The 16,475-nt window shown below is 37.9% G+C and overlaps 1 protein-coding gene across 1 annotated transcript in view; it reads right to left on the reverse strand.

Moving 5' to 3' along the window:
* Window positions 1–16,475, reverse strand: part of INTU (inturned planar cell polarity protein) — a 40,513-nt gene that overhangs the window by 1,285 nt on the left and 22,753 nt on the right. Inside the window, exons 5-16 of the mRNA XM_005429151.3 lie at window positions 16,138–16,332; window positions 12,444–12,562; window positions 12,059–12,148; window positions 11,595–11,672; window positions 10,195–10,384; window positions 7,982–8,035; window positions 6,775–6,837; window positions 5,502–5,723; window positions 3,873–4,295; window positions 3,262–3,359; window positions 2,455–2,644; window positions 408–562 (exon numbers count right to left, since the gene is read on the reverse strand). Of these exons, the coding sequence (XP_005429208.2) occupies window positions 408–562; window positions 2,455–2,644; window positions 3,262–3,359; window positions 3,873–4,295; window positions 5,502–5,723; window positions 6,775–6,837; window positions 7,982–8,035; window positions 10,195–10,384; window positions 11,595–11,672; window positions 12,059–12,148; window positions 12,444–12,562; window positions 16,138–16,332 (1,877 nt within the window). The remainder of the gene's footprint in view (window positions 1–407; window positions 563–2,454; window positions 2,645–3,261; window positions 3,360–3,872; window positions 4,296–5,501; window positions 5,724–6,774; window positions 6,838–7,981; window positions 8,036–10,194; window positions 10,385–11,594; window positions 11,673–12,058; window positions 12,149–12,443; window positions 12,563–16,137; window positions 16,333–16,475) is intronic.

The raw sequence follows: 16,475 nt of genomic DNA on the forward strand, positions 1-16,475 counted from the left end.
TAAAATAGATAAGCTCTTATTATAATTATTTTTTAAAAGGTATCAACAGTAGTATAAACATTTTTTCAATCTTTTAATTTTTTCCACACAAACAGCAGTTATGTACATTCATGCTAGGAAACAATTATTTTTCTTCTTTCTCCTTAAACATTTTTCTTCCCAATGAAAGAGCCTCTTTTATAATATAACAGTAATTATAACTGTCACCTTATTTGTTTATGTCATTGACTCAGCAGCTAATAAAAGGTGGAAATTCACATCAATGCAACTTCCCAGTGTCCTTAAATTAAAGCTACCTCAGTCAGCTCAAGTATTTCTGTGATGCGCTACAGTTACATTTATTTTTAAAGAACACAGTGGCATAGTCCAAATGAAAAACTGGAGGTGAAATTTGTCTTTAAACCTACCCCACAACCCAGTAGTTCATTGTTGGTGGTGGTTTCTTCTGGTCAGTCCAGTTTTCAGGAGAGCACTCAAACAGAAGTCCATGTTCTCTTACCAGACCTGGGTCCTCAGCTGCCTTACTGAAATCTGAAATCCCACTGCCTGCCTTCTTCTTTTTCTGTAAAACAGCTGGTGAAATGTTAGTAGAGAATGAGACATTTTGACATAAATACAGGCAAATACAAGCATGCGATTTGTTCAGGACTCTCTGATGGATGATTCTGCTGTCAAAAAGCCAGGCTTAGAAGATATAACTGACTTGCTTACATGATTCTTTTCTCCACAGTTTTGTTACTTGGCATCAAAAGGCTTTTCCATTGTTACGCAAGTTGGAATTAGACACATGCTCCCTTTTTTGACTTTTTTTCCTTCTAGCTAAACACTGTTTTTCTAATAAGACATCTGAGTTACTACAGCACTTGAAAAAGTGTGTCACAACAGCTAAAGCTCTCGTCTTTATTTCTCTGTGTGCCTCTCTAATTAAGAACCGTGATAGTAAAAGTCTACTAAATAAACTTGGCCAGGCAGGAATTTCTTTTTGTAAATAAGCAGATGAAGCACTTTGCTCAGAGCATTTTCTGACTCTTACTCAGTATGAGGGCATAAAAGCATAGAAAATAAAGACATTTTTGTGTTTTCTCAAGCTGTTAGAGCTGTATTTTGATAAAAGCCTTTGAATAAACCTTGCAAAAGTTCCAGTTCATCTCTGGATCTGCCAGTGAAACATTTGCTTCAAAGGTGAAAGAAAAGGTTTTTTTAAAAACAACTCAAAGAACTTCTGTCTGCCATATGCAGATGGAGAACCCACATTGCTCAATCTGCCTGCAATATTGAAGATGTAGGGACTGAAGATCTAGAAAACATGGTCAAAACATCATATTTTAGGGTTTAAGACCACTGAGCTTATTTTTTCTCAATTTAAGATTTATTCAAGACTCCTGTACACATTTTAAAAGTACAATTGTGAATTTTCAGTTCTCAAAAATAGAGGAAAAATTAATTATTGATCAGTTTACAGTAACTTTGCATTACTGGTGCAGCTCTCTAGATCCCAAACTGTAACAATATTTGGCAGATGACAAAGAATACACAGTACAATAGTACATTTCTGTATTTGATTTTTTATCATGTACAATGAACAAGGCAAATTTCTATTTCTTCTTTAACATTCTCCTTGTGCCATAATACAGCCTGCCAATTTCAGCATTAATTGCTGGAGCCAATCTGCAAAAAACCTACAGCAAATTTTGCTGAAAGAGACATGTCCATCAGTTATTTCTAATTCCCAGTATTTATGGCTTGAACTATAAAATGTCTATTTAATGGCTACAGCCAAAGGCAATTTGATGCTAAGAAATATTCATTCTCTCTGCTTGCTTTTGGGTTTCTGCATCTCCCAACAGAAATGCCCAAAATACATGGCTCATTGCCAAAATCCTACTCAGCCAAACCCCAGTGTCATGTGACCAATCCACCAAATTAACACTATCTTTAACACTTAAAAATTCCTAGATTTACAAGGCATATGGGTCTAGCCAGAAATGGAAAAGAGAGAGCCTCAGAGAAAAAGGAAACCAATTCTTATCTCATTTGCTTCTCCTGTGTTTTGCTCATGTGGGATGTGTTTGGAGATTGTTTACCCACAGGTGATTGTTCCATTGGTTTCTGGTGTGAGTTATTTTGGCTCATTGGCCAATCAGTGCCAAGCTGTGTCGGGACTCAGAAATTACTTCTTCAGTAACAACAAAGAAACATTAAGAAAAACTATACTGCTGTTTGCAAACTTGCCTTCATTCAATCTGTACTGTTATTTCCCCTTTTCTCACTTAACTCACTTGAATTGTTACTTTAGGACCTAAAAAATACAACTGACACTGTTCCACTTTGGTTTAGAGTCTGCAGACATGCAAAAACAGCTGCTCGTGCACCACTGAAATAATGAAGTGAAAAGAACTTTGAAATACTGAATTGAGAATGTGATTGGACAAAGAGAAGTCCAAATTTCCATACCTCTTTCTTCATGGACTGCTGGAAAATGGAACGGATTGAAAGGCAGCACTGGTAGAAATTCTCAATTAACTGAGGGTGGATGGAGCCACCGAGCTGGGCTACTTCTTTGTGAGTTGGAGTAATAAAGATTCCTTGCATTGTCTCCAAAAACAGATAGTGGAAGAGGGTGTTCTCAGGACCAGATGTCAACCTTAAAAATATTGGAGAAGTCATTTAATTAAAATAATTAAAATAATTTGCAGCTTTTGTTTCTTAAGGCAGAATTGGTTTTCTAATTACAGTAGGGTACAGAATGGATACAGGCATTCAAAGGTTTCTATCTTCACACCAAGGAAATCCTGCTGATTTTGACTGTAATACTCAATTTAAAAAACCAACAAATTAAAAAACTGTGCTGCTAGTTAGGCATTGCCACATAAATTTGTGTTCTCAAAAATTGTCTCCAAAAAAGGAAAGTGAAATAAAAGCTTTGTTCGTTGTACACCTACCTAGAGATAACATGGAGGCACAAGGTAACTACATGTGTGGTCCAGAAACTCCTGCTTGAAATTCCAAGGTCACACAGATGTGGAACAGGTGTGCACAATACTGACATATTATTCAGAAACAGCTGTCTTCTATTGTATTATTTCAAATTTTATGTTTAATTAAGCTCTCAGTTTAACAGATTCAATTCTGATAATCTTTGCATGGCAAAGCTTTCGTTGGGATAAAATCACAAGGGGACTTTTGTGATCTATGTATATTTAAAAAACAATCTAAGCATGGCCTAAAAAATGAAATACTCAATAAAAAATAGTTTCTTACTTCATAGTATTAGGAAGTTCTGTATCTTTGTCTGAAGAGTTCTTTTTCAGGTTTCCTGAATGAAATGGGTTTGGCAGGCTGTGTTTTTTCCTAGTGGCCTGAAGAACAAGCAGACAGATGAACTAACAGAGAACACAGCTAAAGAAAGAACAGAATCCAGCCAAACCAACAGAAAGGACAGTGTTGTGTTTTGAATAAGGCCCAGTTATATCAATTTATATAAATGTATTTTATAGCCCATTTTAGACTGAACTTACAAGCAGTCATACAATTGTACAGCAATTAGTTGTGATAGGTTATTTTGGGGTCATACAATTGTACAGCAATTAGTTATGATAGGTTATTTTGGGGATAGTCTCCAATTACATCTGCTTTTTTTCAAAACAGCTGTGCCCACTTCAGTCATGTGAAATCCCCGAATATTTACAAGCAATGATAAAATAAAAAAGTGTGATGGCTCTGAGGCTGACTCGGGGCTTCCCAAGGCAACAGAATTACTTTATAGGGAATTCAAGGGACTTACTCTTTCATAATGTGCCTTTTGTAATAGTCACCTTGAGTCTGGAGGGCCTGCCCTCTCCCCAAGCCCCCAGAAGCTGTTCAATTCTGACCTGCTCCAGCAGAGGCTGTGCATTGGTGCTCTCCTCCTCTGCGGGCCCCTCGCTGCCCTGCTCGGCCGCCCCGCTGCTCCTCGGGGGGCTCTGCTTCCGTGGGGTGTGCAGAGCGTCCCCAAAGAGGCTCCTCCTGCTCCCTGCAGTGCTCCCAGCCTTGCAGGAGCTCTGGAGCTTGCTCAGCATTGGTGAGGCGCTCAAGCTCTCCAGTCTTTCCCGTGCTGCAGGAAGGAACCAGTCAGCACAGGCTAAAGGTGGCATGGAGGGAGAATCCAGCCTTTCCTCGATGCTGGCATCTATTCCTTCCAGCTGGAGAATGGTTGCTTTGACCTGGTCTACATAGATACAGTCTGGTCCTGGGTTCCCAATAGCTCTGGATGCACAGCCCCCTGCCTCCAGCAGGACACACAGGACAAAGTGTCTCTGTAAATACAAACAGAAAATACTGCTTACAAACTCATCACCTGTTTGTGGCGTTCACATTTTCTGAAAAATCCCTTCGCCCAGGATTTTTCTCCTGAGCAGCTGAGAAGCCTTAGAGAAAAAGGAAAACAATAATTATCTCATTTGCTTCTCCTGTGTTTTGCTCAGGTGGAATGTGTTTGGAGATTGTTTACCCACAGGTGACTGTTTCATTGCTTTCTGGCGTGAGTTACTTTGACTCATTGGCCAGTCAGCGCCAAGCTCTGGAAAGAGTCACAAGTTTTCATTATTATCTTTTTAGCATTCAGTATGTATCTTTTCTGTATTCTTTAGTTTAGTTTAGTATTGTATTCTTTAATATAGTATAGTAACATAAAATAATAAATTAGCCTTTGAGAATATGGAGTCAGATTCATCATTCCTTCCTTGGTCCGCGGGCAATGCAAATACAATAGCTGTTTTCTTGAAACAAAGTCCACATTAGAAAACCAAACCCAGACATTTCTGATGTGAGCTGTCTGAAAAGACGAGATTGTGAAGGTAGAAACATTTTCAAGTGAAGTGAAAAGGCATAAAAATAATGAGAATTTATATTAAATTTTGCAAGGTTTGTAGATGTATAAATAATGCTGCTCCCTGGGAAATTCTATCCCATGAAACAGCTACAATTTGAGTATTTTGAAAAAATTACCCAACTATCAGAACAAAATGACTCCTGTGGCAGGGAGAAATGATGAGGAGGACTCCATCTTATCAGAAGGCTAATTAATTACCTTATTATACTATATTATTCTATATTACATTACATCTCAACTGAACCTGCCAAACACTCGACTCCAACTGCCCAACATCCTGTGACTGTCAGCTGACAGTCCTGAAACACACAAACCTGGATTTAATTGGTCTGTGAATCAAAACACTCACACCACAATCCAATTATCAATTCTCTTCAGGTAACCCATCTTCCACAATGCACTCCACTTGTGAACAAACATAGGAACAGCAAATGAGATAAGAATTGGTTTTTCCTTTCTCCGAGGTTCAGAGAATGTGAAACCCAGAAATATTCTTGGGATTGCGTTTCTCTGTGAAGAGAAATGTGGCGATACCCAACGAAATGCATGGGAAGTGTTGATCTAGTGAACAGACAGCTCACAAGAGCAAAGGAGAGGCTCAGAGAATGGGCATGCTGCAGCATCAACTCACCAAGCCAACTATCAGTAAGAAGTATCTTGCTTCAGGTTCCCTGTATCCTGTGAAATGTGACTCCTCATCCGGCTGGAGGTGATGCTGCGGGAACACTTCCCGCCAAATCACCAACTGCCCAATCCTCTGCTCTGCTGCCAGGGATAACAGACAGTAGTGCTGGCAGTAGAAACCCACATCAACAAGGTCTTCCTTTGGCAAGTGATTGCCAATCAAGTAACCCTTCATTAAACACAGAAAAGGAAGTGTGTTCAGTGAGGATACAACACCACCACGCAGCACTTCAGAGTACTTTTAACACAGAGATATCCCTGCTCCACATGCACTGAGCTCTTAAGGTTTCTGGCCACAAACTGTCTTTTTAGTGTACAGTTGTACAACATTAAGCTTTTGGGCCACTTCTAAATAATCAAAACACTAAATATAAGCAAATCAACCATCAGCATATATGTGAGTCATCAAAGGTGAGCTGGGCTTTCCCAGCTTGCAAAACAGCTACAGTGTTAAGGCGCTCGAATTCTCATTTAATTCTCTCTCCAAAAATAGTGAGCTTTCACTCACTAATAAAATTGTTAAATTTTATAAATTTAAAAAAATTGGAATTAATAAAATTTCCAAAGAAAATCCATAGTACAGTGGTTCCAGCTCTAAGGGCTTTACAGCTGAAGTGCTGTTATGGCAGATACTGTGCAGTTCCACTTCTCTCATGACACCCCCAGCACAAAAAACAATTGCCTGATAAAATTCTTTAAATGCAAGTTTTCTTAAAGCAAAGGCTGCTGCCTTCCTCTTTGTACTGTTGATTACACTGCCTCCATTTACCAAAGAGAAATAAAGCTACGAATGAGGCCAAAGTGAAAAAAGCTGTCAATACAATTTCTCAAGTCAGACAGATTTAAAAGATTTAAAGACAGATTCGAGATAGAGCACCTGTTATTAAAACATAGGAGCGAACAAGAATTCCCATTAAAATATCCTACAATCTCAGTTGAACTGACTCATACTACTTTCTTATTACTCTCTCTTTCCAATCCTTGGACTACACCAAGAAATTCCAGTTTTAAAGAAGTGTTTTTGTTCTTGCTGTTCACACAGTACATAGCATCTCCTGACACTGATTTTTTCTCTTATGGTGTTTGAGCTTTATGTCTATCACTAGAAATACATGCTTAAACCAGTTATATATTCACTTCAGATTTGTGAGATTCTGAAACACTAAATCAGATTTCTAGATACCTTTTCCTAATCTTTAGGTCTTAATCATTAATATTACCTTGTAAAAGAGACAAGAGCCCAGGATCACATATAATCTTCTCATGTCATAATAATCTTCAGACTGTTGGGGGAGGAAAAAGCATTGTAAAATTTTTAATTCTGCATTTTTATTTTACTTACTAAATGCAAGTGAATTAAATCTGACCAACTGTAATCAATACTTCAATACTTTCATATTTGACCACCTCTTATTACCAGTACAGCAGTTAATACTGAGCATTTCAGGGAAATACCCAATTTTTAGCCTCCATTATTGAATTTCATGTCATTAAAATTTTCTCTAAAAAAATTTCAGCTCAAAATAACTAGTTTCTATTTAACTGCTATATGTTCATAAACTATTTTTGTTAGGATATGTTCATTCTCACAGTTAACAGCGAAGTAGCTTTAGCATAACTACTGACACCAGGGGCCCTCCTAGAGTAAAACTTACAAGTCAAAGCATTTTTTTCCAGTCTTTGACATTTTACTCAGAATATTCCCATTCATTCATCTTTTAATACCCAGTGCTCTCCCATTAGCAGCCCTGTTTTTAGACAGATGTTCTGGATTTTAAGTTCAGTAGGTATAATCCATTTCTGTGCAATTTATCTGTGCAATAAACTGTGACTTGTAAACACTGATTTCTATAAATGATCATCCAGCTTGTTCAGTGCAGGGATTCTTTTGAATAGAATTTTAGAGTAATTTTAGAATAATTTGGAGCTCAAGACAGCTATTTCATTACAAAGTAAAGCTGGCTGAAATGTCAATGTGTTTGCACCTTGCACAGCTAAGAGTTACTTAAGTAAATTATATTATTATTACCCTCTGTAACAGTATTAAAACTAAGCAGAATTTATAATTGCCTTCTGTAAACTGGAAAATTAAATTCTGATCCATAGATGTTTCCAAGTTGGTTCACAATTGCTTGGGAAGGAGACTGTTATTTACACAAAGGAGAAATGTAACAACAATCACCTCTGTGATTTTTGTAGACATCCCATGGATTTAAATTATATAAAATCACAGATTTTCAGTGAATAATCCTATAGGATTATAGTATGTTATAATATTAAGCATGGAGACAAATACAGGATAAATTGCTTTGACTCCCATTTCATTAAAAGAAGTTGATGGAATTTGAAATAGTCTTTGTTTAACCACTGAATGTGACACCAAGGCAAGGAGATATTGAGCAAAGCAAACAAAACCAAAATGTTTACCAGCTCTGCAAAGTCAGCTGCTTCCAGATCACTCAGTGCTGTGTCAATTTCCATCTGAAATAGTGAAAAAACCCTTTTAAATAGAGATTTCCAACACATTAACTTCCAGTAATAGCACATCTCACACTGTCTTGTCGTCTCAGACTGGGATTTAAAGTGATTGGATAAAAATTTGCACCTATTTTTTTATTTGTAACAACAAATATCAAGAACAGCTGGGGATGCCAGAATTAAGACAAATCCTTTCTAATTGCTGGCTATTTCCCTGCTCTTTGAACTGTACCATTTCTCTGCTTGTGTGCCTGCTGAGCCCAGTGTTGGTACAAAGGGGATGTCACTCTTTCTCTCAGTGTGCTTTAAAACATGAGGGCTAGAGACAAACCTGGCACACTACTGCATCCAACTGAGTTTTCAGAAAAATCTTTTATCCAATGGATTTAACTTTTTTGTCTCTATGAAGTCGCTAAAACTCTCTCACACATTATTTTTGTTCTATTGGAACTACCTTAAGCTTCTTTATTTCTGTAACTGCAGGAGCCGTTGGTTAAATCAAGTTTAACTATGAGTACTTTTCTTGGTCCAAGGCACTGAAACTCATTACATAAATGTGTTACTTAATGAAAAGAACCTAAATCACATGCTTGCAAACTTCTTAAGCTGTGTTAACAGGCTGCCTCCAATTGAAATACAGCCAGTTTTCAAACAGAGAAATGTCAGCAAGCCTGTTGGCACTCAACACCTAATCATCCTCTCAGCTTTTCCCCAGTCAAAATTTAAATGGCTTTCTGCCTGAAGAACTGACATTTTTAGTTTTCTATTCCTTATAGAATAGAATAACTCTTCACCAAAACTCTGACTGGAAATGTCATCTTCTGCAACAGCAAAACTTTTCTGGCAAATGGGAATGATCTCAAAGAACTCTGGAAAGTGATGCCTGTATTGTAAGTATCAATGATGCTGTTTCCTAAGTCCTTTTAAAACTTATTATTTCATAAGAAAAAAGCAGCCTGCAAGCTGAACTGGAGACCAAGGCACAACAGAGCCTCTCTACAGAAACTTGAGGAATAAGAAAAAAGCATGGAAAGACCCCTGATCAACAAATTGTATAAAAGCAGTGCAGGGTGGAAAGAACTAAATAATGATCAGTCTGTGACTAAAGATAAAGGAGAAGACAATTCTCCTTTAAAGGAGAAAAGGGAGAAAGCCACACTAGCAAAGAAAAACCTGTTTGGAAACAATGGCACAGACTAGCATATTTTAAACTGGAGTCACAGATACTAACCAAATGAAAGTGAGGCTTACAACTGGCAGGTAAAATGTTATTAATGTTCTAATTAAATTATTATTATAATGTATATAATTATCAAATCATAAAATTATTTGATTGTTTAATTATTAAAATGAATCATAATTTATATAATTATTAAGTTATAATTAAATTAAAAATAAAGTTATTTACTGTGATCTACCTTTTGTCTTACTACAGCTTAAAGCACAACTCAGTTTCTAACAGGGAGGTAAACGTGAAATGCACAGTGAAATGGTGCAGAAAAACTGTACCTGTCAACAAATGACACGTGGGTATTTATTTTAACTCTGCAACAGCCATTTATCACTCTCCTAAATTATGAGAAGTACATGTGTCACCTTGATTTTTTAAGATTTTCTAAGCCTTCTGATGTTTATATTCTCGTAACGAACTTTCTCACACACTTCATGTAAATAACTTATTGTTTTGCATTCTTTTATGGAGGAAGAGAAATTTGATAGACTGTTGGTTTGTCCAGTGTCATTGGAGAGGTGGCACTTTCACCCTCCAATCCACTGGCACTTTTAGAAATCTATAAATGTTGGAGTCAGAAATTAAAAAGTCCCTTTTACCTTGAAAACAGCAGTATCCACATCACGTTCTTTAGTGTCCTATAGTGACATAAATGGGGTTCTAGAATAATATTTCCTGCCTGCCAAAATACTTCAATGGTTAAAATTAAACATACAGCTACATACCAGGGGCTGCTTTCTCTACTCTTCCTAGGTAACTCTAAAGTCACCGAACTAGACTCACAGCAGCAATCCTGTGGGAATCTTGAATATTTTAGGAAAATGCACCATCTAGGATGGGCAGAGCACTTAGGTAAATCAGAGAGGAAGAGCACTGACTTTTTGGCCTGTCATGGCCAGGAAAACCTGGAGAGATGTGAAAAGGACACGACCTTGACTTGCTGGGGCAGCGTCAGCCAGCGCAGCGCAGGGAGGCTGCCCTGGAGCAGGGCACTGCAGGGATCCTGGAGCTGGGCAATGGGGCTGCTGCCAGCCTGGAGCCTTGCAGGATGGAGGGCACGCTGGAAGAACAGGTTGAAAAAATGATCCAGGCGAGAAACATTTTCCACCTGGCAAAAAGCACTGGACAAACATGAACTTCAAGTTAGAATAACACTGAGAAACGTGCAGCTTGTTTATATAACCCTCAGTGATACACAAGCCTCTGTACAGCATCATGCTACATTTGGATTTTTTTTAAACATGAAAAAAAATGTGTTTTAACATGAAAAAAAAACACTAGGCTGATATCCAGGCAGTACCTACAAAGAACAGATTAAACCAGTATGGTGTTACCATAGAGCAGTGTCACAGACATGTTTTATGAAAAATCCTTTTGCTAGGATTTTTCTTCTGAGAAGCTGAGAGACCTCAGAAACAAAATGTAAACATTGGTTATCTGCTGCTGTGGGATGCAACAGGTGGATCTGTGATTGGTTCCATGTGGTTGTTTTTAATTAATGGCCAATCACAGACCAGCTGTCTTCAACTCTCTGGTCAGTCACAAGATTTTATTATCATTCCATTCTTTTCTTTGTTAGCCTTCTGATGAAATCCTTTCTTTTATTCTTTTTGTATAGTTTTAATATATAATTTTCTTTTAATATAATATATATCATAAAATAATAAATCAGCCTTCTGAAACATGGAGTCAAGATTCTCATCTCTTCCCTCGTCCTGGGACCCCTGTGAGCACCACCACAGAACAGCTAAAGGTGAGTGAAACATCAGCCTCATCCTTTTGGAAACTGAGATTTGCTCTTTTTCCTTCACTATGGCATACGCACATTAACCCTGAATTAAATGCAAGAACATGAGTAATCCACCTGGGCAATTTTATTTATGCAACTGTCAGACTGAAAGTCTCCTGGGCGATTTCCAAATGCAGAGAAAGACACTCACTCTGCCAAATGGAATTTGGCACTCCAGATACTCACTCTGGAGAAGTGTTTGCTCTGTTAAAAATGTGACACTGATACACATGTATGTTTCACAGACACAGGGGTAACATTTGCAGAGTGCTGCTGACATCCACAGTGACTTGGATTATGGGATTGATTTAACCTGATCAAGGACAAAACCTTCTGAAGTGACAAAGCCTGCTGAAACAGTGTCTTACTAATGTTAAGACTAAAACCAAAAGGCAAGACCAACAGAATTCTTGTTTTTATACAAGTGTAAAGGAATATGCCAAGATATTCCCTGGAAACATTAAAATTAATCCTAACATTTGTCTTTTTCAATGAGCACCAAAGAAAAATGAGTGACTGAAAATATTTCTGAAAGAACTCACCTGTCCAAAGAACTGTACATGAATGTCAAGGTCCTGACAACATTTTGAATCATGTTCCTCAGCTGATAAAGTGGCACACTGACAAATAAAAATTAAAACATCTTAATGATGAATAACTAGTCCTCCTAGAACGTGTAAATATGTAATATTACTATTGTCATTCAGCAGCCTCTGCAAAGAACTTGCGTTTACCAAATCCTAGGATATTACTCTTTTCTAACTTACAGATATTTCTGGGATCTTATTCTCTTCAGAGGAAATAAAAAGAAATTACAACAATGGATATATGAAAGATGTGAATAAAGTAAATCAAAATAGTGAAATTACAGACATAAAAACTAGTTACAGTAAAAAGAGAACATTTTAAGCCCTTTCTTGTCTTTTTTTTTTGTTAGAAGAATACACAAAAGAAATTTGAGGACATAAAATTTAAAGGAAAACAAAACCTTTCCTTTGAAACTCACTTTTCTTCAGGAAGGCCAATTACGAGCAACTTGTCAGATTCTTTCCAGTAAACAACTTGAACAAGTTTTTCACATAAGAACAGGGAGGAACTAGAAAAATGAAACCAGAAGTGTTTCTGTTAACACTATGAAGTTATAAAGGAGTTGAAAATCATTTCACTGAACTAAAAATCCAAGTCACTGCTACCCACTACAACAAAACTCCCCCAAATCAATTTACATCCAGGCTGAGCACTCCAACTTCAGGCATGCTGTTGTAGTTAGAGTTACTGCCTAAACAGGTTGAGTTGCTCTGGTTTGTCTAGAACTTGATGCATGACCCCTGTTTGCTGTACATGTATGTATAAAATAATACAAACAGTAATTACATTTCAAACACTTTTACCTGATAATCTCGGTACCAGTAACACTTTCCAGTATGTCAGACAGTGTGAGAAATATCCCTCTCACACTTTTCAGTTTTTGGGATGCTTCTGATATGGGGTACTGATAAATAATTTCTTGCTGTGAAGAAAGTTAGCTGTTAGTTAAGTAAACCAAAACCAAAACCCCTCCAAAAATCCCAACAGAAAACAAGATAATGATTTTTTTTTGTGGTAACAATTGTTTTTTTTTTAAACATGAAATCTTTTATCATACCCTTTTTTAAGACATTGGAACCAGCATTGTGCAGCATGGGCATACTGGAAAGTTCTAAAAGGCGTATGAATGCTTCTGACAGTTTTTCTACAGTATGAAATTCTGTATTTTATAGAAAAGCATGACTTATTTAGATTAATTATTACATGGAGAGATGTAAAATGAAAAACAGTGTGGCCACTGCATCTTACAGCTTTAAGTACACCGTTAATACATCTGATGCTAAGAGAGGGGAAGAAATTCTTTATTGTGAGGGTGCTGAGGTCCTCACATTCTTTATTGAGAGGTTGCCCAGAGAAGCTGTGGATGCCTCATCCCTGGAAGTGACAATGCCAGGCTGGATGGGCTTGGAAGAGTCTGGTCCAATGGAAGGTGTCCCTGCCCATGGCTGTAGGGCTGGAACTGGATGATCTTTAACATCCCTTCCAACCAAACAATTCTGTCATTCTCTGATGCAAGTATTGGTACAGTTCTTTCAATGTTTAAAGTCTGACTTAAACCATCATCAGACATACAACTCTTGAAAACTAACATAGAATATGAAAACTCATGTCTCTCTGTATAACCCTACCTGGCTGCTTTATGTGGATAGCATAAAACATAACTGAGGAATATGCTCAAATTTTAAAATACACCATTAAGATTTCTCATTAAACATCTGAACATACACAAGTCATTTGAAATTAAAGCTCTATAGAGATAAATATTTGTGAGATATTTTTCTTTTTCTAACCCTTAAAAAAATCATTCTTTCATTCAGGCACTTTAAAGAACTTTGTATTATTTCAACAACTATAAAAATACAGAAAAATACAGTAATAAGCAATGCATCTTGCCCCTCATTTATTGCCTTCTGCCAAATCATGATGGGCCATTTCTTTTTTTTTTTTTTGCATCTTCTCCACTGCAAAGATTATAGTAAATTATCTTTCTCCACAAACAAATGAAATGCAGGCATGATTAATTTCCCTGTTTATGTCACTAATCACATTTAGCCAGCGCCAACACTCATTAGAAAATTTTCCTTCGTCAACACTAAAAGAATGCAAAATTTCATTACAGAAGGACCTGACAAACTCTTCATTTATATCCAATTTAATTAACTCTATTTATAAATACTCATTAGTGACAAGGATCTTTTTTTTTCTGCAATCAATCCCTCAAGTGGAGAGACCCTGCTGTTTTCTAATTGCAGCACTGCAAAGGGCTAGAAAGAGACTTTTTCTCCCCCCCATCACTATGAACTGGGGCCTTTACACAAAATTTGTTTGAGAGTGACATGAACACATTCCCAGAGAAAGAAAAGCCAACTGTAACAAACAGGCAGAAGTGTTATCATGTATGGATACAGTGATTTAGCAAGGGCCAGCACATGCCACCAGATCAGCTGTCTCCAAAGCAAGCCCAAAGGTCACAGGCCAATGACAATGGAATTAATAAACACAAACAGCTCATTTAAAGTGTAAATCTTCCCTCAACCCAACCCCCAAACCTGGACAGGATCTTCCAGTAACAGCAGAAGGAAAATGAACATTTTTCCTTTTAAGACATGCTATTGCTAAAATCAGGTCATAGACAAAGATGTGAGTGCTGCACACTGCTACAAATAATGTATAATTGCAATACCTACCTTAAACTAAAATATAAAAAAGGCAGAATTGACCTTACTCACTGAGAAACTGTTACCGTAGGGACACATCCCAAATGATTCCCAATACCACTTCCCTGTATAGCTGAGCAGACAGAGCTTACAAGTCTTAAAGCTCATTAATTCTATTTTAGGTGCCAAAAGCTCCTGAGTGGAATACTTATTTACAAGTTGCAGTTGCCACAGTTTACACAGATGTGATCTGCATACTGTGCCTCCCCTGGATATGGGCAAAGCAGCTGCTTAAAGGATCATTGTATTTCTATTGGGCAGGATGGCTTTTAAAGTACTATTTAAACTAAATCTAGGAAAGTACATCTACAGCATACAAGCTGCCTGAAGTACAGAAAATGAAATTTAAAGACAAATGCCTTAAAGAAGGTGGCATTCTTTTGCAAGGAAATGTTATAAAGAGCTTCATTATATCAGCAAAGTATCTCTCAGCATATTTGGGGCTGCATAATTGCCAAGACTTCTCAGAAAACAATTATTCCATGTTGTGAAGGGACAACAAGGGCAGTACAATCCCTCTTTTACCTCTGCTCAGTGTTCAGGATTAATCCACTCCTTGGGAGAATGTAAAGGAACAATGGGGCAAGAAACCAGCACTCAGTTTACTGTGAAGTGCAGAATTGCAATCAGGCATTTACATGTGTAAGAGACGAGCCAGAGGCCCTGAAATTGGTTTTTTTTTTTTAATATTTCATAAAGCTTATGTGGTCAAGAAAATACTGGTCTTGGACTAGTACATATTATGGTATCATGTAATTTTCTAGGGTTCTCCTTCCCAGCCCTGTCTCTAGAAAATAAAATTAAACCCTATTTTGTGTAACTGTAACACTTTTCCTCTATTACCCACCACCAAGAGAATGTAGATTTGTACCAGTTAAAAATACTATTGAAAAAAAGTAAAGGTGTCTCAATCTAAGGATAAATTCCAAGGGAGAGAAAGCAAAATGTTTTCTTTCTGCTCCCCACTCCATCACTGTCCTGCCATCTTAGTTCCTGGGCACTGGAAAAACCTGTGCTTTGTTTGATGTCTCCTCAGCACATATAATACAAGATCACAGAGACACAATGCTAAAATTGAGAATTCACACAAAAGCAGAAGAGTTTTTCCCAAAATGTCTGTTCCTAAGTCCACTTTGTCCACTTGTCATTTCCAGACCGGGCAAGAGGCCAAGCTCAGCTCTGTGTCCCTGCCTGGAGAGGAATATCTGTAGCTATGACTACACCCTGAACAACTACACAAACTTACATGCACACTGGCAACATTTTCCCGAGGAACACAATAAGCAAAGAGTGAAAGGAAGCTTTACAGGATAAATAAAAAGTACTTCAGTGGCTCTAAGAGCTGCCCAAGCAAGAATCAGCAGCTGACTGCTACCAGCAGACATGCCAGAGCCCTCTAAGAAAAGGCACATTAGCATTTCAAAACAGGAGAGGCCAGACAGATTTTGGATGTGGACTGCCAATAGCTCCTGCAGGGGGATATTTTTTTGACCACCAGGCAGATCCTGGTGTTGAAAACCTCCAGGCCAGCATCCCAGAGACAGCCAGGCACTGGGGAATGCACCTTGGCTGTGGAGTCACCACTTGGCTGCTCCTCACCTGAGACCAAGGCCAGTCAGGAGTTTGTCAGCAGTGATGCTGGAATTTCACACCTTATTTCTAGCAAAATGGCTATTTTATGGATGATTCCCAACTCCAAACCATGAGGAGGATTTTTTTATTTATCCTTTTACATCAAACGTCCTAGGAGCTGCTGTGGTCAGTGAGCTCAGGCACATACCTCATCCTTGCATGTCTCAGAGTCCAGTTTCAGTGTGAGGAACATGACAATGTGAGGCACATCCTGCTGAGGGTCCAAAGTCTCCTCTCCCCACAGCAGCCGAACCAGGTTGTTCATACTTGACTGGGTCTGTTTGTTCCTTTGCTCAGAAGTCTCTTCAGCCTCAAACACCGAGGTCTCAAATGTCAGTTTAACCTATTAAGGTAATTAATTACTGTGAGAATGAGGCTGTACTTACAATTACTCTGCAGTAGCAGATGAAACAGATGGAGTTGGAGCCCTTTAAGAGGTTAGGTTTTGTCAGCCTCAGCTTTACCGAGGAAGATGTAAGCAAACAG

The sequence above is a fragment of the Geospiza fortis genome, unplaced genomic scaffold (genome assembly GCF_000277835.1).
Source record: "Geospiza fortis unplaced genomic scaffold, GeoFor_1.0 scaffold276, whole genome shotgun sequence".
Lineage (NCBI taxonomy): Eukaryota > Metazoa > Chordata > Aves > Passeriformes > Thraupidae > Geospiza > Geospiza fortis.